A 21,196-nucleotide genomic window follows, 5' to 3' on the forward strand; every position below is an offset into this window, starting at 1 on the left:
AATTAAAAAGCCCAACGACTTTATTTAATAAATCATTCCCCCAACATTTTCATTTTTATTAATGAGATTTATTAAACTGAAGGAATGGACTGTTAAATTTAGCAAATGATTGAATAAATCAAGCTAAGATTGTAATGTCTCTAAATATTTATTTTCCACCATGACACTTTGGGAGTCTGTATGATTCCACTCTCTCAGATCTATCGTTGTTCTCAGTGGTCCTTCTCCCTGCCTGTGGGAGCGATCTGATTGGTGCTTTTTTCAGTGCTGTACGGATGTCTGCTCTCGTTAACACTTCCCGGCTGCGAGGCTGCTTGTGGCTGATGCGTTTTCATGCTAGGACTGCATATCCATTTATAAAACGCAGTCATTTTCATCTCTCATCAGCACCTTCGTTACCGCCGCCTCTCATGCTTTTAAAAGTCTTTCTTCCCAGTTTGAAGGGCCCTTGTAGATGTAAATGTATTCCTTGGCAGAGCCTCTCTGAAACATCCACGTGCTGTGGTTAAAAACCGAGCGCTGTTGAATTTGCATGGGGGATTAATGAGAACTTTACATTATTCTGAACTTCTTCATTTGAGTTCAGGCATCGAGGGGCATTTGAAAGAATTTACCGTCCAATGAAGTTTTTTTCGTTGATAAAATCTGAAGCCAAAACTGATATACACCAATAACAATATGACCGCCTTTTTGTTTCTACACTCACTGTTCATTTTCTCAGCTTCACTGACCACACAGGAGTCCATATGTTGCTCTGCATACGTTTTTTGCCACGTTTTACCCTGTTCTTTGATGGTCAGGGCACACACAGGACCACCACAGAGCAGGTATTATTTGGGTGGTGGATCATTCTCAGTGCTGCAATGACACTCAGGTGCTGTTGGTGTATGAGTGGATCAGACACAGCAGTGTTGCTGGAGTTTTTGAAAACCCTCATTGTCATGGTTGGACTGTCTGCTTGGTCTCTGACTTTTGCACAGTAGTATATCATTTGAACTGTATGCCATGATGTGGGCCTGTTTAACAGCCCACTGAACCTGCCTTGTTTCATGCCAAAGGATACGTAGCATGCTTCTCTCTGTAGCGAGTGATACACTGTAGATAATTAGTTTGTAAAGTGGCTCATTTGCATTCATTATCAGGTTCAAGTTGTTTTTGATATGGCGAGTGACACGGGCCTTTTACTTTCTTTCCTGAGACACTGATTTTATTATCCAGTGGGGTTTTGTTATTCAGGACGCGGCAGTAGCCTAATCTCCCTCTTGCCAACAGGGCGTCTGTCAAAATGTGGTGGTCTCCTATAGCATGTTAATGAGAGCCTGAGTGAGATAATAGAAAATGAAACACGTTCTACACCTTTAATCAATATGTTTTCTCTGGACAAGCTGGGCCCTGCTTTTTGTTTTTTTTTGTTTTTTGCATTTTTTTTTTCCTTTTTCTCCCCACAGCAAAACGTCACAGTGCTCTTCTCAGCATAATTGGCTCCTCTTGATGATGAGAAAAGGAGGGAGAAGGAGGGGAGGACAAGGAATGATGGAAGGAGGCCAGAGAGAGAGGGAGAGAGAGGAGTCAGTAGAAGATACTGAAAGAGAGAGAGGGATAGAAGAGAGAGAGAGAGAGGGAGTGGAGTCGGGAGAAAATACTGACTGGGGGAAAAGAGAGAGAGAGAGTGTGTGTGTACTGACTGAGGGAAAGAGACAGAGGTAAGGTAGAGAGAGAGAGAGAAGACACTTAGGGAAAGAGAGTGAGAAAGAATAGATGATGAAATAAATGAAATAGATGGAGAAAAATCTGAAGAAGGTCCTGAGATGAAACCCTTCACCTTTGAGCTCCTTATTCTGGCAGCTTGACAGAAACAGATCTCAGTCCAGGAAGCATGTGGTCTTCCCTCATAGAGAGAGAGAGAGAGAGAGAGAGAGATTAATAGACTTCTCCAATTACCTCAGACATTGGAGGTGTTGGATCGGAGCAAACGTGACAGGCTTAATACGCCATTTAAGAACAGACTCCACGGCACAGCGCGGCGTGGCCTACTTCTCCAGTCAGAGCTGTTTCCATGTGGCCTTCTTTCTCCCTAATGTGAGTTTAGGAGCCCATTAACAGAAAATGACGACAGTCCAGCGCTCTTAAAGACGCGAGCACTGTTCAAAGGCGCTTTGTACGAGTCACATTGGATTTGCCTCCAGTCATCGCTAATAAAGTCCTGTATTTTTCTCCTGCCACAGTAGCGTTTCTTGATTAGCTTCATGGAGGGATGTGCATGGGCAGTGGAGTACAGTGAGACATTCAGGTAACAATGCACTGAAGACTCTGTTACGCACATCACCAGAAGACAACAAAAACACTTTAGTAGTGTGACTAGTTCTGTGTTTGAGCTGTACTGTCATGTCCATGCCTTTTATTAGGTACACAACGCATGAAAACATTTTGTGTGTGTGAGTGAGAGTGACATACAATTGAAATTCAAATTTCCAACATTGTCCCACTCACTTGTCATTTTATAGTAACTCTTGTGTAGTATTAAATGTGGCAATTGTAATTTTATTTTAAAACATAAAAACAAATAAATTAACATTCATGACTTACATATACTTTCATTTTTAGGTTTTTTTTTTGTTTGTTTTGTTTAATGAAATGACTATTGTGATATTTATTACTGCACAACCATTACCATTACGTTAAAGGTAGAATTTCTATGTTAATATGAAACCTTCAAGATCATTGTGATGCTCCACAGACCTATCATAGGGGGAACTGACCTATCATAGGCTCTGTTGTTATTAATTTGGGCCCAGCACTAAAGAAACCAAATTTTAGGAAAGACCACCAATGCAGGAAAGGTTTAATCACATTATGGTAGCTCGAGGAGTGAGCAGGTTTTAGTCAACCCACAGTATTTTGAGAAGCCGGAACAGTTAGGATTAATTCTGACTTCACTAGCCATTTGGTTTTTCTGCTTTTCCTTTCGATTATGTGGCGCATGGTTGTACTTTAATCATAACTGGAAGCGTAAGAAATTCTTTTTTACCACATGCTTTAAAAACCACAGCAACCTCGGCGGTAAAGTTAGGCACTGTTTACTAGTTGTGAGTTCTCACAGATCAGTTTTCCTTGTTGCACTTTTGGTCTTCACTGGAGATTTTCATCCACCATCAGCCCAAGGAGCGTTTAAACCTCTTCACAACACCTCAGGGTAATGTTATGAGCTGCCGAGGTGAGTAGGATAAAAACAACTGTGAAAGCTGCTGTAATTTCAACATTTTTGCAAGTGGCTAGTTGACGGAGCTCTGCATTTCATGGTGATTGAAAGGTCTCTCTGGCCAATCAGCACTCTGCAGGGTTTACATATCATGATTTAGTACCTAAGGGGCCAGGACCAGATTTGGCCAGTGGTAAAGCAAAAGTGCCGAGCCGCCATTAGTGTATCACCATGTTCATGATCGAATGGGAAGCAGGAAGATTCACATTTCCAAATCTATTTGAACAGTCTAACTTGGGAATCTGAGTATTTCAAAAGTAGTCCAGTGCGATCTCACAGAACAAGGTTCCTGGGGTGTTTTAAGCTTTTTTTAGGCTGGTGTTTGAGTGGACATTTGTATATGATATGATTGTTGTCTCTGATATTGCTAAATACACTAGAGTACTTGTGGTAACTGCAGGCATATATCCTTCTGTATGAGATTCTAACTCAAACTGTGTATGGGGATGTCAACCCAGCACTAGACAAATACATTATCACTTTAACTCTAGTTAACTCAGCTTTGACCACCACTATCATGTAAAAATCATGCACAGAACCCATACGTTATGCACCAATCTAACAATGTTATTCTTCCCAATAGTTCTTCTTAGTAAGAATGGCCATCCCTTATTTCTTGACCAAGTAGATATCCCAGTTGTGTCTTACTTTACACAAGAAGGACCTTGACTGGGCAGCCATACTGCTGAAGATACACTGATGACCTCACATCTTAACTTCGCCCTCCATCATCCCTCTTGCTTTTTGGCAGGTCACCCTGCGTTTCCATCGTTCCGTCTCATCATCCTGTCAGCTCTGGACTTATGAGCCATGTCATTTGCTTGTTATAGCCCTCCGCTATCACCCCGACACACCTTGGTCAGCTGAATCATTGCCATTTCTAAGAGATCCAAAAAGATACGGCTGAAATGGCTCAAGGAGTCGCTGCAGAAACGTATAAATGGAGGGAAGACAGTAGAGGCAGTAACAGCAGCAGCTCTGCGTACTTGCTTGCGTTTTGTCAGCTGTCGCACTACATTGCCTGGGGCTGATGTCTAAATATGGATTCCCTCCCACTGGAGGTTAAGGGATGAAACCAACTGCTCGCCGCCTGAACCTCAGTGGTGCATGAGTGGCCTCTCCACACTTCAGCTCCCATTTGCAAAGCCGCAGACCCGCGTGGCAACATTGTGGTAATAAGCTGTGAAGATGTCTCCTTCTGTTCCACTGCTTCATTTGTGGGGTGCGGGGGGCAATTATTATCTTCCCCGGCTGCCTTGCCTCGCTCAAACATGTGACATGAGGTCAGGTAAATGAATTTCTTCCCTGTTTCTGCTTCAGGGCCCAGTGTGTGAAGTGGCTTGAAGAGATTATAGAGACATGTGGTGCATGTTTCTTTCTTCACGGGCTCTTCTTTGCTTTGTGTATTGCTTTGCCCTTAGCTGAACTCAGAAGAGAGAGGAACACTTATCTCCAGATTATCTCCACTGTTTACCATGATGGTATTCACTAGTGGAAAAGGGAGAGAATATGTCCTCAATAAAGAGTCTTTCACTAAAATGATCTTTGGGGAAACTAAAGTAGTTCTACTATGGTATAGGATCAAAGAACCTTTATTTTGTGTCTGTTTTCCTGATTTCAGTGTTTGTGAGCTGTTTTATAGTCGGTTTTCCCCTGAGTTATGTCTTCATGGATAACCTTGCAAGTTCTATTACTGTGTTTCCATTGACCCTATCATGGCCTCAATTAAATTTTAACTCTCTGTCTCCCCCTTCAGTTGGAGTGTAATTAATTTTTACAGCACTGTCCTGATATCAAGGGGAGGAGGAGGAATGGTTTCCCACCTTCCTCCAAAAGTTACATGGTGCAGTTCCTGCAGTGCTGAGATCACTTTGCAGATTAGTACTGACCTAGAACTGAACCCTAGTCCTCAGTCCTTGTTGGTCCTGCTTTACCAAGCAAGGAATTGTATTATAATGTACATGGTATTATTTATTTACAATTATGAAACTATATTTAAAGCAACACTAGATCAGAGCTGGTATTTTTGCTTCAGGGCTCCCCCTACAGTTCATTCATTAATTCATTATCTGTAACTGCTTATCCAGTTCAGGGTCATGGTGGGTCAGACGCCCACCCGGAACCACTGGGCACAAGGCAGGAACACAGCCAGTCCTTCACAGGGCAACACACACACAGTACCTACGGACATTCCTGAGTTGCCAATCCACCTACCAACGCTGGTTTTGGAACTTTGGGAGTAAACCGGAGCACCCGGAGGAAACCCCCACGGACTCGGGGAGAACACACTCCTCCTACAGTTGCAGAGTGTAACCCTATAACACTCTGGAGTGCTATACAGTTAGCGCAGATTGTAACTGTATGTCACTGTCCTGAAATTGGGGATGGGAGTGATGGTTTACTACCCCCTTCTACAAGTTACATAGTGCAGTTTCTGCAGTGTTGAGCAGAGGTTCTGTTCTCCCTATTGCCGGCCAGTGGAGCCCTACAATGATTTTGAAACCGTAGTTTTAAGGTAAAAATACTACCTATTGTTCCTTTAGTTGAGAGAATAATGATATGTTTGCTGTTATGGATTATACATGTATAATAATATATGTAAAATGCCACCAGTCATTTTCTACAAGAATGAAGGGAACACAAGCAATGTAAATGTGTGGATGAAGTATAGCACTGAGTGTTCTACCCTGTACTGTGTGTTTACGGAGATGTTCTGAACACACTGTAAGGTGATGTTATGCAATGCTGCGTGGCTCATCTCTCTGGAGGTATTTCACTGTGTTTATAAAGGAACTCTGTGCCCACACACCGCTCCACTTCACTGTATGGGATGTATTTGTTCCCTCGCTCATACCCACTCCACTCTCTCCTCCCTCTCTCCAGACAGTGCAGACCATGCACCCCTTGGCGAGCAGCTGTTGTCCACATAGAGGTCTCTCAGCCTCCTGATCGTGTCCTCTCCGGCCCCAGAGGATGCTGGGAATGTGTCGTGGGCGCAGGAAGTTCCTGGCTGCTTCCCTCGCCCTGCTCTTCATCCCAGCGCTCACCTGGCTCTACCTCACAGCTGCCAACTTCACAGGTACGGGGGTCTGTACTGGGATCTGGCTACGCAGCGTTCCCCACAGTGCTTATTGCGTATGTGAGATATCCCCTCATTTCTCTCTCTCTCTCACCCACTCATTCATTCACTCTCTGTCACTCAATTTTTTACTTAGTCACTCATTCCCTCACTGACACTTTGTCTCTCACTCAATCTTGTACTTATTCACTCACTCCCTCATTCTCTGTCACATTCAAACACTAACAAATGGCTATATAGGCATGGATTGTATATGACTAATGTTATCAAAGCAAACAACAGAATGATTCATATTAATAATGATGAAATTAATGAAAAAAAGTATAATACATCCATGTTGTACATATAGAAAAGTGATTACTCTCTCACTCACACTTCCTCTAGCTCTCACTCAGTTACTCGGTCACTCACTCACTCACACTCTCACACACATGCACTCCCAAAGATGTTCTCTCTCTCTCTCTCTCTCTCTCTCTCTCTCTCTCTCTCTCTCTCTCTCTCTCTCTCTCTCTCTCTCTCTGTGGGTCATTTTTCTTCTGTCTGACTGAAGAATGGTCCACTCTAGCAATATGCTCTTGTTAGCAGTATGTGGGCAGCTTGACCTTTCTCATTTCTGTGCATTATTAGCTCCATATGACGAGCTCTGCATTTGCATAACTATAACCTGACATCATTCAGTTTCTGCGTGACCCAGAAAACAAGCTCCATTACGCTCCGCAGCAGAGCTCGCAACAACTGCACTCTGAAGAGGAAATGTAAAAGCTGCTTTTCCAATCCACACCGCCCTTCTCTGGGTACAGTCGCTGTCTGTTGGGGAGAAGAAGCCTCACACAGCTTCTACAGCTTTTGTGTAAACTGAGTCATTTCAAAACCACATGTCTCCAAAATACTACCTTTATGTGTCCCATTTGTCGTTACATTCACTCAGTGTCAAGGCTGCAGTGCTGTAAACTTTCTCATTAGCAAAACTTTGTATAAACTCATTATCATTAGCATATTCAGCCAGTAAGTTTGGCATGGATGATCTCCACAAGCCTGGGACATTCTGGAGCAGCTGCACATGAGTCAAAGATCACCATGCTCAAATCCAAGGGTGGGCCAGAGAAGCAAAAGCTGTGGAGGGGTGGAGCTGTGGTTAATACCTTTGGGATCAGTTGGAGTGGTGTAACTGTGTAATTAGTCTTTCAACTAATGAGCTCATGGCTGAATGCAATCAAATCTTCACAGCAATGTGAAAATGCAATATCTGGTGTAAAGCTTTGTATCTACACCCATTGTCGGTTTATCAGCTCTACTGACCATACAGGAGCACTTTGTAGTTCTACAATTACAGACTGTAGTCCACTTATGTCTCTGCTTAATTTCTCATCCCCATTTCACCCTGCTTTTCACCATGGGACCCCCACAGAACAGGTATGATTTGGGTTGTGGATCATCGTCAGCGCTGCAGTGACACTGACATGGTCCTGATGTGTTAGTGTGTGTAGCACTCAGTTGAGTGGATCAGACACAGCAGTGCTGCTAGAGTTTTTAAACACCTTGTCCACACACTGTTCACTCTGTTAAACATACCTACCTCGTTGGTCCACCTTGTAGATTTAAAGTCAGAGACAGTAGCTGATTTAAAGTTGCATAGTTTGTGTTGGTTTCCTCTCGTCCATCAATGCACACAGGACGCAACCCACAGGATGTTGTCAGCTGGATATTTTTGGTTGGTGGACTATTCTCAGTCCAGCAGTGACACTGAGGGCTTTAAAAACTCCAGCATCACTGCTGTGTCTGATCCACTCGTACCAGCACAACACACACTAACCCACCACCACCACGTTGGTGTCACTGCAGCGCTGAGTGTGATCCACCACACAAATCATACCTGCCCTGTGGTGTTCCTGTGAGGGTCCTGAGCATTAAAGAACAGGGTGAAATAGGGATATGAAAGTATGCAGAGAAACAGGTGGACCCCACTCTGTAACTGTAGAACTACAAAGTGCTCCTGTATGGTCAGCCGAGCTGATCAAATGGACAGTGAGTGTAGATACAAGGTAGGTGTTCCTAATCCAGTGATCCTTCAGTGTATATTACTGTAGGTTTCAGAAGGGATGTTGGACGTTTGTCTGTGTAATGTATCATCACCGAGTAAATCAACAAAGCATTTTGCAGATTGTATATGAACATTCTCTCAGCTTTCTGTTTAGAATATATGACTCCAGCTTTCTCTCTTTTTCATAAAGCACTGGCAGAGCGGCTGATTCCTGAAATACCCCTGAAATACTGTTGTCTCTGTTTCATGATATGGAAAATGATAGTTTGTAGCGAAGGGAAAAGAGAAGGTTCTGCAGCAACATGATGATCACTCCATCTGCGGTGACCCAGAAACTGTGCAAAGGTCACGGCAAGATATGCCTGAAGTAACAGTTGAAGGGAGAAAAACGGATACAGAACACAGCGTTTTAGAAATAGCTCATCCTCAGCATTGGAACACGTCCAACGATTATGCTGTGGATATCCCCCTACACCTCTGAATCATTTAACACTAGCCACAGTTACAGGACTAATCTATTGGAACATGTGCCTTTGAGAGGCGTATATCATCCACCATATTAATACAACTAATAAAACACCCGCACTTTAGGTTTACTCCTATTTATCCTATGTATTTACCCAAGTCTGATTGATTTCAGAGCCCAGGACATGAATCAGGTAGCTCTGCATTACAGTCATTTTTACCACTGCAAATGTAGCAGGCAATGTTTATGAAAGTGATTTCTGTATTATTTCTATGTTGTGTTTATTAAGTGCATCTTACATGAGATGAAACATCTGATTGCTTTGAAGGCCCTGAATGAAGGAGTGTATGCTCCATGGAATGGGTCCCACACATGGTGGCGGACATATTTAAAATAGATTTAGCACAGAATCACAGGACACATCCTCCAGGGCGCTAGGTGTGGGTATCCTGTTTGTGAAAATGAATCATTGAAGAAAGTAACTGACTGTATTTTGTGTGTGTGTGTGTGTGTGTGTGTGTGTATATATATATATATATATATATATATATATATATATATATATATATATATATATTGTTTTTTGTTTTTGTTTTTTTAAGTAAGAAAAGCACATTCTGATTTTTCCATTTTCATTCTAATTAGCCTGATGTTAAAGGGAACATGTTGTACCTTTTAATGCAGTTCTGAAGTCTTAAAGAATCAGTTTAGCTCAGTTCTCTTCCTTCTCCACTCATGTTGTCATTGTTTTGGCTTGATTGTCTACATTCTCATGTTCTCTACTCTTGTTGTGACTACTTATGCCTTTGTCTTGTGTTCTCCACTTGTGTTTTCACAGTTTTTGCTCTGTTCTCTTCCTTCTCCACTCATATTTTTCAATTTTTTCACATTTCTCCACTCCTCAGTACCATCCCATTTCTGCCATTTCACCTCACCTTTGTGCCATCCCATAAACAAGGGTCCAGCTCTGTGATCGAAGATACTCAGAGGAGGGAGTTGTACAATTTATAGTCTCTGCACTTGATGCAGAAGTGAGCAACATCAGAACAGCTCATTTATCCCATGGCTTTTAACTTAAACAAACCACAAAACAGTGAGTGTGTGGTCTTATTCCATAGTTTGTGGGTGGGTAGATTCTCTAGGTACTAGATTAATACGTGCATGCACTGAATATGTGATGTTTTCTTAGTATAAATATGAAAACTAAGATTCTTAGAGAGGATATGATGCATGTGATGGCACAGGATTTCAAAAGCTTTGACTGGGCTACATCAGGTCATGTGCACATGAATATGAGGGTTATGCCAGCAGACCAAATAACAATACGCTAATCCACTCTTAGAAAGTAAGCTTTGCTTAAGCCAAGCCACATGTAATGAGGTGTGTGTGATTTGCTGGAAGCGCTAAATCGAAAGTTCAACAGAAAATCACAGAATTGGTCCATCTGACCTCAACAGTGCAGGCAGCGGATTTGTAACAAAGTGGTGACCCTGATTATTAATTAAATCCCCAGGTTCCCCTGTTCTCCATGGGGTTTATACACACTGAACCACATTTTCTTTTCTCATTTAATCTCTCAGAGAAAACATTGGTGCTGCTGTGTAGACGAGAAACCATTGTATTAACCTATGTCTTTTTTGTACATTTTGTAGTTTTTTAGGGGATTCAGGATTCAGTCTAACTAGAGATTGAACTGATAATACTTACCTGTAACAGGCATTAAATTCCTATGTACAATTGAATGTATTGCCTGCATTAGCACTTGGTGTCCTAGTCCTTTATTTAATACTCCAGTTCTTTTCCTTCATTTACACACACAGCAGTGAGTTTCCCTGTGAGCCATGGTGTGAGTCACACTGCTGTGCTGCCAAACAGGGAACACACCACAAGCAGCATATTTAGTGCTTAGTTATTGCTTCACGCAAAGTCATAATTTTTATTGCTCTAAAGCACTGAAATATTCACATTAAGAACAATGCACCTTTAAACACACAGAATGAGTGACAAACAGAGGAATTAAAAAATGGTTTCATGACACTGTAATAACAGTGATGGCAAGATTTTATTTCACCCAAGACCAAAAAATTAGAATGTTAAAATGTATACTTTTATAACCGTGCTATCCATAATATCCAGTCTTAACATTCATTTATTGCATTATTTCATTCATTCATCGATCACTGGGCGCAAGGTGGGAACACACCCTTGAGGGGGCGCCAGTCCTTCACAGGACGACACACTCACACATTCATTCACACACCGCCAATCCACCTACCACCATGTGTTTTTGGACCATGGGAGGAAACCCACGCTCTGTACCCACCGCGACCCTGAACTGGATAAGCAGTTACAGATAATGAATGAATAATTGCAGTTAATCACAATTATTTTACTGCCTCATATTTGCTCCGACAGTCTAGTTTTTTCTGTATAACTGCATTTATTTAAAGAAAGAGTGGAAATATGAGCTTCATAAGAATGTGTGTTTATTACTGTCAATATTTCAGGAGCATTATTTCCAACCTGTCGCTTATTTATTGTAGCATAATATATCCAAGTCATGGAGCAGTTCCCTTATGGAGCAACAAAGACAGGCCATTTAGAAACACAGTCCCGCTTGTTTACCTTGTGGTTTACTGCTGAGGATAGGTAGGGATTTTTCTTCTTTCCTAACAGGGACCAGGTAAGCTCAGTACACACAACAAACTTTCTTCTTAGGAGAAGCTTCCCACACCAGTGGGTGTATTAAGCTGGAATGGGAATCCAATTAAATTGCTACTCCATCTTTAGTTGAATAAGATTTTTTATGAAGAATATTTTAATCTTGACCAGATTGATTACATGTCCCATTTAGCCAATCAGGAGAGAGCAAACTGCAACATGTCTTGTTCTGGTTTGTGAACACCAGATTGTTTACGTATTACAGCAGAGGATTGTCCACAGATTGTAAATCTGCATTTTATAGTTACCTCAATATTATTCAGTACCAATATTACTGATATTTCTGATATGTTTATACAACTCAAACAGCTTGGAGTAAAACCGACCCCCAAGAACACAGATGCGTGCAAGATGTACAGTAAATATGAACAGGAAATCTTGTTAATTGTTTCCTTACTTGTACCTTTAAAATTAGGAATAGCCATTATATATAAGGCAAAAAAAACAGATGCTATTTATTTACAGACATTGAACTATGAATGGTGATATAATATATGATTGTATAATAGGAGCGTGAAATATCTCAATCATAGGTTTCAAACACTGTCTAGATCCTAACCTTGTGTTTATTTGGACAGGAATTTCCTCCAGATCTGCTCCATAGTCTCAGACCAGTTCTCTCCTTCGAGCTGTGGAAATATTCCAAATGAATTATTAAGCAGAGGTCAAAGATTAAAGAGAAATATCACATCACTTCTTAGATCCACGCGCACACAAACCTGTATCCAGAAGTGATTAGAGGGGGCTCCTCTGTGGTTTATTCTCTGCCCCAGAGAAGGACAGGACAGAACGGTCGCCTGGTCAGAACACACCCATCTCTTTGTGCTCTGACACATAACTCAATTTATTTATGCCTTTGCCGTGGCGGTGTCCTGTTGCCCAGCCAGTTTACCCTCTGCCCACGTGGCAGGAATGCAGAATCATTTTCCTGCCCTTTTCCAAGACATTTTAATCTTGGCTCAAAGCCAGAATGAAATTGTGTCCCCCATCTCCGGAAGAGTCTGGACTGGACGTTGAAATAATATCGAAATAACAATGAAGTAACGCAGCGCCAAGGTCATGGCTCTTTCCCTCCTGTCCTTCAGTCCTCTCACTGGGTAAATACGTTAAAATGCAAATGGCCGCTTATAGAAAAGACCTGAAACACACGGTTGCCCTGGGCGACTGAAGGTATTTGCCATTAAATGTACCAGTAAAGCTGAATATATCTGAACCTGAAGTCTTAACAGATTAATTGGTGGCCATGGATACACTTTATTTCTTTTGAGATCAAACATAAGGACTTAGTCTGTCTTGGGAAACTTTACACTACCTATCGGAACAATGTTGTGAAGATACAACTGTGATCAACCGTAAAATATTTAGTGGTGTCAGATGATACTTAACCGATGTTGGTTGATTAGGTCTGCACCGCAAGCCCAAATCTAGCTCATCCTAAGTGTATTAGATACAGCTCTATCACTTCAGTGTACAGTTCCACTGCTCCACAGCTCTGTGCTCAAGGTGTGAGTGTGTGGGACTTTATACTGCTCCAGCCCACTCCTAGCACTAGAGACTGTGACTTTAGGCTAAAGTGAAGGTTTATGGAGGTCATACAAAATGTGCATGCACCAGTAACTGAGTAACTGCATTCACAGCCTGATCTTAAGGTGACTTCACACATATATTTGTCTAAAAGAGACCATTCCCAGGATTCACACAATGTCTGTAAAATATAACTGGCATGTGTAAAACATGTACCAAATGTATTTGTGGAGGTTCCTGTGAATTTCTGGCAACCTGTTGTGAAAAGTCAATCTTAAAATATCCCTGAAATGTAAACCTAATCCTAAACTTAACTCCAACCCAAACTTTAACCCTAAACCTAACTCTAAAGCTCACTGTTATCTCCAAAAATTAGAAAATGGCAGCATTTCATGCCTGTTTGATGCCATCACTAACACAAAACCCTAAACCTAACTGTAAACATAACTGGGACCTAACCTTATCCTAAATCATAACCTAAATCTAAACCTAACCATAAACCTAAGCTCCAAAAGATTACAAACAGCAGCGTTCTGTGTTTGTACAACACTCTCACAACAGATAACAGCTGTGTTGTTGTAGCTCTTCTTCAGGGACAGGAGTGAATTTGAGTCGATTAAATGGAACAGCGCCACCTGTGGAGAGGAGCTTACATACTGACAGTAAAATAAAATTAAATACAATAATAAAATTACAACAACAGCAACAACAGCATGAAGTCTTTTTAGCCAAAAATCTTTTAGAGATCTTACTGGCATTCACTACCACCTTTGAAAAAGTGATAAATATCTCTAATGCAGGGTTTATCAAGTGTTTGATCTATATTAACAGTTTGGAAGCCTTCTAGTGTTTTCTTTGTGACTAAGGATGACTCAGCAGAGACCTAAGCCTCACTTTCTCCACCTGAGATAATCCCATAGTCTGGTTTAAATAATGAGAGCATTGTTAAGGGATTAATGATGGATGCTGTGTATTAAATGGTATTATCAGGCACCCTGATTTGCATGAGTCAGCTGAACTTGCACCTTTTTACACAGCACTACTACCTCCTGTTATAAAAGGACTTCTTTTATGTCTGGTGGGCTCTTGCTGGAGGTGAAATAAATGCCTTTTTATTCTCTTTTATCTTAAACCGGATTTCCTTGACTTTTCATCAAGACGTGCCATGCATGTTGTGCAGCTGCTCAGGACTGGATCACTGATTGTAATGACAGTATAGTGGTTCTGTAAGAACCAAATTCATTTTTTTTTTTAAGGGTGTTTTTGAGAACAAGCAGAAATTCAAGCTGGTAACATGGAGCTTGTGAACTGCCTGTAGATGAATCAGCAACCAAACACACATCCGCCACAGAAACTGGGGCTATATTCAGTGTAAAGTTGGAAAGAGTGGGTATTAGTCTTACACTGCAAAAAAATTAAATCTAAGCAAGTAAAATTTACTTAAATCTAGTGTATATAATTAGTATTACTCATTTGGAAATTGTTGTAAGAATATAATAAGATAATTCAACTTATTTCTAACTTATTTTTACCTGTTTTAAATCATTTTATCTACAGAAAGTGTCTTATTCCATTGGCAGATATTTTTTCTTAATTCAAGAAATAACATAAAATGATATCTGCCAATGGAATAAGAGACTATCTGTAGATAAAATGATTTAAAACAGGTAAAAATAAGTTAGAAATAAGTTGAATAATCTTATTATATTCTTACAAACCAAAGGAGTAATACTAGATATTTAGACTATATTTAAGTAAATTTTTGCAGTGTATTGGGGGACACCACACTAGGTAGTATTTTCCCCATACAATATCAGCTTCAAAATAATTGTCATGCTTCACTGACCTGTAATAGTGGGAATAGAGCCTCTGCCATTACTACTCAGCACTGTAGAAGGTACTCTATGTAAAGTATAAATATTGATTAAATATTAAGGGAGGCTTTCCAGTTTAAAAAAGTAGGCTCTTATTTTTTAATTTCATTGTATCCCATTGTATCCTCCCTCAAAGCCAGGCCTCTCAGTAGAGCATAGCTGTAATAGGGATCTTAACATGTGATCTTCTCAGGTCATATGGGTCAGGATCTGAGTGTGTGTGAGAGACCATGCTTCTCTGTGATGAGCCTCAAACTCGCCTTTCCCTCTCTCTTTTTTACAGCCTCTAAAAGAGACAAAGGACACAGTAGCAAGGATCATTTAGCCAGAGTGCCGTTCCAAAGCAATTTAGCACTGCCTTTTACTTCCCCTCTCATCACACCACCCCAGTAGGACCCCCACCCCCATCACCACACACACACACCCTTTCTTTCTTTGTGATGTGAAATTAATTGTGTGCATCAAAAACAAACTAACAGTAATCTGTTCTTAATTGAAAGCGGGTGTCGGAGGCCACAGGGGCAAAGAGCTGTTCGGAATGAATCGTCCACTTCTGTTGACTGAAGTGATAGTGGCTTCTATGGAAAAGCACTCCGAAACCTTAACTGCTTTAATTATAGGCTCAAAAGTGGATCGCTAAACACTTATCAAAATTCACTCAGCCAATCAGGAGACCTCTGGGTCGTGCCCTCTGACAAGCTTCGACTCTTATTTCTCCTGTTGTTTCTAACAAGGCTCGAGCTGAAGACCCTCTCCTTTAAAGAATGTTGGATTAGGAGTTTATTGAAAATGTCCTTAGTGTAATGAATAGCTTTAGGCCCAGTTTCCATATTATTCTTTCCTTTTCTTCGTTTTTGTGCTCTACCCTCTCTCCCTGAAGAAGGCTTCACTGGAGAGTTAGGGCTGAGATGAGTGATGATGCCATACAGCAAAGCTATCTGTCCTCAGACCATGATCAATAAGTGCAATAACAGCTCACCCACTCATTTACTCGCCTGCTGTATGAATGCACATTGTGTATTGTCAGTGGATGTTGTGCGTGCATGTGTGTGAAGGTGAAGATGAAACCATGTATCCTCCAGCTTAATTTGCCATTGTGGTGCAACTAAACTCCCCATTCGATGTTGTAGCACTATAGTGTTATTGATGTGTTCCTTAACTAACCTTTGAATAACATTCAGTACACCACCATTTAAAAGATCAGAATCACCACATACAATAAAACCTACCCTGAAAAGATTTATCATTAAAATCTATATTATATGTTATATATTTTCTATAGGCTTACAAACATTCATTCATTATCTGTAACCGCTTATCCAATTCAGGGTCGCGGTGGGTCCAGAGCCTACCTGGAATCATTGGGCGCAAGGTGGGAATACACCCTGGAGGGCAACACACACACATGTGTGTGTGTTGCCCTCCAGGGTGTATTCCCACCTTGCGCCCAATGATTCCAGGTAGGCTCTGGACCCACCGCGACCCTGAATTGGATAAGCGGTTACACACACACACACACACACTTTTTTCGCTAATCCACCTACCAACATGTGTTTTTGGACTGTGGGGGGAAACCGGAGCACCCAGAGGAAACCCACGCAGACACCACACCAACTCCTCACAGACAGTCACCCGGAGTGGGAATCGAACCCACAATCTCCAGGTCCCTGAAGCTAGAGTAATGATCATGTTTAAAGTAATTGTACAGACTCACGGTCAACAGTAGATTGACATGTGTAGGATTGATTGCCATCATTGTTAATCTAAAGTTTATTCACTTAATTTTAGTAATGTATACGTAATGTATAAGGTAACAATACATATGTTGTATTGAATGTCTACACTTTATACAAAAGTATGTAGATACCTCTTATCAGTAAACAAAAAAAAGAACATACATTAATGACATAATGAATAAATCGTCTTTTAGTGTATGTGCACATTTTAGGGATCTGGAGCTCCTTTCAGCACACATATAAACACACCTTTAGGGCTTTTCCACCTATGTGGAACGGGCTCCGTTCTGGTTTGGGAACTAAATTTGGAACAGTTTGCCATGTTTCTGCTGACAAACTGATTTGCAAACCAAAAAAGTTTGTTCCTAGCAGGAACCAAATAAGAGTTGGTTTTTCAGCGCAAACTGTGACATCATTTGTGGGAGTCTCAAATACAGCGTTATCACCCAGTGGACCTGGATGGGGTCATTTGCAATGTTTCATATAAATAAATAATAGGAAATAAAGCAGGAACATGCTCCGTTTGTGTGTGTTTCTGGGGCTGTGTTTGGCCCGACACCATGCGCATTGGTCAGAGCCACAGCTTTTGGTTACATTTCTTTGATGTTCACAAGCTCAGCAGGATGGCTCAGAACTCTCCAACATTTACACACATATCATATCTCTGATCTGTCTCCATGGTAAACAAAAAAATAAATATGACTCTTTCATGACTGACTGTTTATCTCTGACTCTGGCGCTGTTTTCAGCCACAGTAACACCCTCTGCTGATGATGTATACTTGGTTCCTGTTTACTGGCTGGAAAGAACCAAGGTTCTAACAATCAGGAACAGAACCAGTTCAAAAACCAGATTAATTTAGTGGAAAAGCAGTAACTGTTTTTTGTAATTTGCCTAAACATGGACTTAAACAGGTAGGTCTGATTTTGTGCTGCATATACATCAAGTACAGAGACTTTAGATTTGTCCCATCCACTTGTCTGAATTTGTTCAAGAACCCAAGGATGTGTGTAACCATGTTGAAAAGGAGTATCATATGTCTCCTTTAAAGTCCAACCAATGCTAACCCAGTGTCTGCTGTCAACACAGCTTGTACAATCTCCATAGAAAAGCATGGGAGCAGCTCCACAGAGACTAAGCTCACCATGCTCAACACCAAATGAATCAGACTGTAGAGCAGTGGAACTGCATTCTCTGGCATGATGTGGAAGCACCATGTTGCTACCTTGCAGAGCTGATAATAGTCTACATCTCATGACCGCTGGTCAGTGGTGGTCTTAGAGTGGTCCACATTTATTAATTAATGATGGATTGTGCATGTTTTTTTAATAAATGGAATTAATGCAAACTTAAGCATCTCTTTTCCTGTGTCCTCAGTGAAGCCGCTGCCTCTGTCTCCACTGGAGCCTCAGTCCTCCACTCTGGTCGGTGGCGCTGGCGAGCGACAGGCTCTGGAGCTGAGGGTCCGAGAGGTAGAGGAGGAGAACCGCGCTCTGAGGAGAGAGCTAAGCCAGCCTCCCAGAAACCCCACCCACACCAACAGTCACCATGCCAACGGTCGCCATGGCAACCAGTCCCATGCCCCTGTCGTCAAAGAAGGGTCGAAGCATGGCGAGGCTCCAAAAGGTGTCGCCGCGGGCAACATCTCCGATTGTGTGTCTCAGCCTGTGGTGGACAAGTGTGAGGTCAGTCTCACTTCACACCTTCAGCACTTAAGTCCTAAAGCACTGTTAAGTGGGAATGACAAGCTTGTGCTTTTGTACTATGCAGTCACAGTGAACAGTCTATAGGAAGAAGATTCAGCCTCCTTGTTAGCCTCCTTATTTATATTATTTAGCTATATATATCAGTTCATCTCTTTGTAGTGTTGTATTAAAATATTGCAGTTAATCACATCAGTAGGGCGACACGGTGGCGCAGCAGGTAGTGTCGTAATCACACAGCTCGAGGGACCTGGAGGTTGTGGCTCAAGTCCCACTCTAGGTGACTAAGGAGTTTGGTGTGTTCTCCCTGTGTCCGCGTGGGTTTCCTCCGGGTGCTCCTGTTTACTCCCACGCTCCAAAAACACACGTTGGTTGGTGGATTGGCGACTCAAAAGTGTCCATAGGTGTGAGTGTCGCCTTGTGAAGGACTGGCGGCCCCTCTAGGGTGTGTTCCTGCCTTCTGCCCAATGATCCCGGGTAGGCTTTGGACATTCCGCAACCCTGAAATGGGTGTGTTTACAGACAGAATGAATGATGGACTAATGTGATCTATCAATCAATGTAGTGTAATGTGCCAGATTTGAACCTCAAACCTTTGGTTTCAGAGACTAGAGTAAACAGGGTGAGCTACCAACAGAGTACTGGAGAAATAGGACTGAACCCCTCTGAACGTAAAAAAGTGTGCGGGAGAATGAAACAAAAGAGAGGAAAACCTAAGTTATCAGCTGAAAACTGATCAGCTCAAAATTACTGAGCAAAATGAAAACAAAAGCAAGAAAAAGTTTCCCAAAACAAAAGGGAGGGGGAAAAAGACTAAAGAAATTAAAGATGGTAAACAGTCACTGGCAAAAGAATAGCAGGAGAAAAATAAACCTCTCTATTTATATCAAAAATGGGGAAAAAGGAAAATATTGAATCCCAAGGAGGGAAACCAGAGAGACCCTCAGAGGAAAACCCAGAGGGAAAGCTCTGGTGGAGAACTAGAATACAGAGAGAAAGGAAGACCCTAGAGAAAACTCAAGTGGCTTTACTATATTACCAGCCATGCTTGTGTGGCACTCTGACAAGAGAAACCCAAGACTGAGCACTAGAGTGAGGGTAGGTTTCCCTTAAATAGGAGGGGCCCACGTGGAACTAATTGCCTCAAATTAAGGAAGCATGTCTCTATGTCCCCCTCTAGTGGCCGGGGTAACTATGCAGGCAGCCTTGCCCCAGCCCCAGGCAGACCTCTTACAGTTAACTCTTTAATTTGCTTATAATTGACCACTTTCCAAAGAAAAACATATCTACATTTCTGTCCACTTTTAATTTGCTATCATTTGAACACCTCAGCTGGCCTTAAAAATCACATGATGAATTGACCAATAGAAATGCTCCAAAATTACTTCGAATAAAATCTGACTTCCATTGAAAGTTAAAAAGTTTGTTTGTTTCTTTCTTTCTATAAAGTTACTACTGGGGAGATGTTTTTGTTTGGACAGTGATGATATTTTCTTTTTTAAAAATAGGGTTTTTTATTTATTTATAAGAGTGGAAAAATGAGTTTATCAGAATGTGTTTATTACTGTCAGAGTGCAGCTCTGGCCTTTTAACCTTATCAGTTTACAGAATGATTCTTGGTCATAAATTAGTTAATTTCTGTTGTTCTAGAGAAATGATTTTTACTGTCATTTTAAATTATATTACTTTTTTAAATAACCGTATAAAGAATAAAGTCCTGTATAAATATTATTCCATAGAACAGTACCACTGTTTCTCAGCCCAGTTTTGAAAGAGGCTTTATACCTATCTAGCTGACATTTGGCATTGAACATGGTGACCGTTCTCCCATGTCAAGCTGCCCAGCCCATTCCATTCTAGTGGTTAATGCTTTTCTGTAGAGATTATACTGTGTCAGCAATGGGTGACTTGCTGTAATTTGGCCAGATTGTGTCACATTTCAAAGTTGCTGTTACTACATAGTGAGTGTTGATGAGAGTGTGGAGCGGGGCAGTGTTAACTGGTGTCTAATGTGAGGGAGGAGAGTGTGTTGTGTGTATGTTGTATTAAAGCTGAGATGATAATGAGAGTCAAAAATAAAAAAACAACTCATCAAAACTCAAAAGATTCATCAGAGACTGAGCACTGTTCCCTCTACTGGAGCTCTGCAGCGAGAGAGTGAGTGAGAGAGAGAGAGAGAGACAGAGAGAGATGGAAGTGAGTGTGAGACACTGAGCACTATTCCCTTTACTGTAGCTCTGCAGAAACTAATGAGTGCTTAGTGCTCAGAGCCTTGCAATAATGCAGCACTATTTTAGAAGAACTCTTCTCTCTGCTTTTGGTTATGCTCGCTCATCCAGCCTAATGAGTGAATGTCTGTCTCCTCCTTACTCTACTCTCTCTCTTCCTCTATTTCTTAATCTCTCTCTCTCTCTCTCTCTCTCTCTCTCTCTCTCTCTCTCTCTCTCTCTCTCTCTCTCTCTCTCTCTCTCTCTCTCGCTCTCTCTCCAGACAATTCACATGGCTATAGTGTGTGCAGGATATAATGCCAGCAGAGATGTGGTGACACTGGTGAAATCAGTCCTGTTCCACCGGTAAGACCCTTTATTCCACCTCCATCCGCCTCCTTCTGTTCATTATGTAATGTTTATTGTTTAGTGCTTTAACGTTGTTTTGTTAAGAATACTTTAACATTGTTATGATGTTTACTATGATGTTAAACCAAATGCAATAGTGGCCATCATCTACATCATTTCCAGCTCGAAAAGACCATAAAATGCTAGTCATTCACTTTCAGCACGAGCCTCTGAGGAG

The 21,196-nt window shown here is 41.4% G+C and overlaps 1 protein-coding gene across 1 annotated transcript in view; it reads left to right on the forward strand.

Annotated features, from left to right (window-relative positions):
• The window catches only part of LOC136694337 (xylosyl- and glucuronyltransferase LARGE1-like), a 70,487-nt gene that overhangs the window by 16,212 nt on the left and 33,079 nt on the right, over positions 1-21,196 (forward strand). The window contains exons 2-4 of the mRNA XM_066667813.1: positions 6,143-6,338; positions 18,078-18,385; positions 20,894-20,976. Of these exons, the coding sequence (XP_066523910.1) occupies positions 6,233-6,338; positions 18,078-18,385; positions 20,894-20,976 (497 nt within the window). The 5' untranslated portion in view covers positions 6,143-6,232. The remainder of the gene's footprint in view (positions 1-6,142; positions 6,339-18,077; positions 18,386-20,893; positions 20,977-21,196) is intronic.

Source organism: Hoplias malabaricus, chromosome 4 (genome assembly GCF_029633855.1).
Source record: "Hoplias malabaricus isolate fHopMal1 chromosome 4, fHopMal1.hap1, whole genome shotgun sequence".
Classification (NCBI taxonomy): domain Eukaryota; kingdom Metazoa; phylum Chordata; class Actinopteri; order Characiformes; family Erythrinidae; genus Hoplias; species Hoplias malabaricus.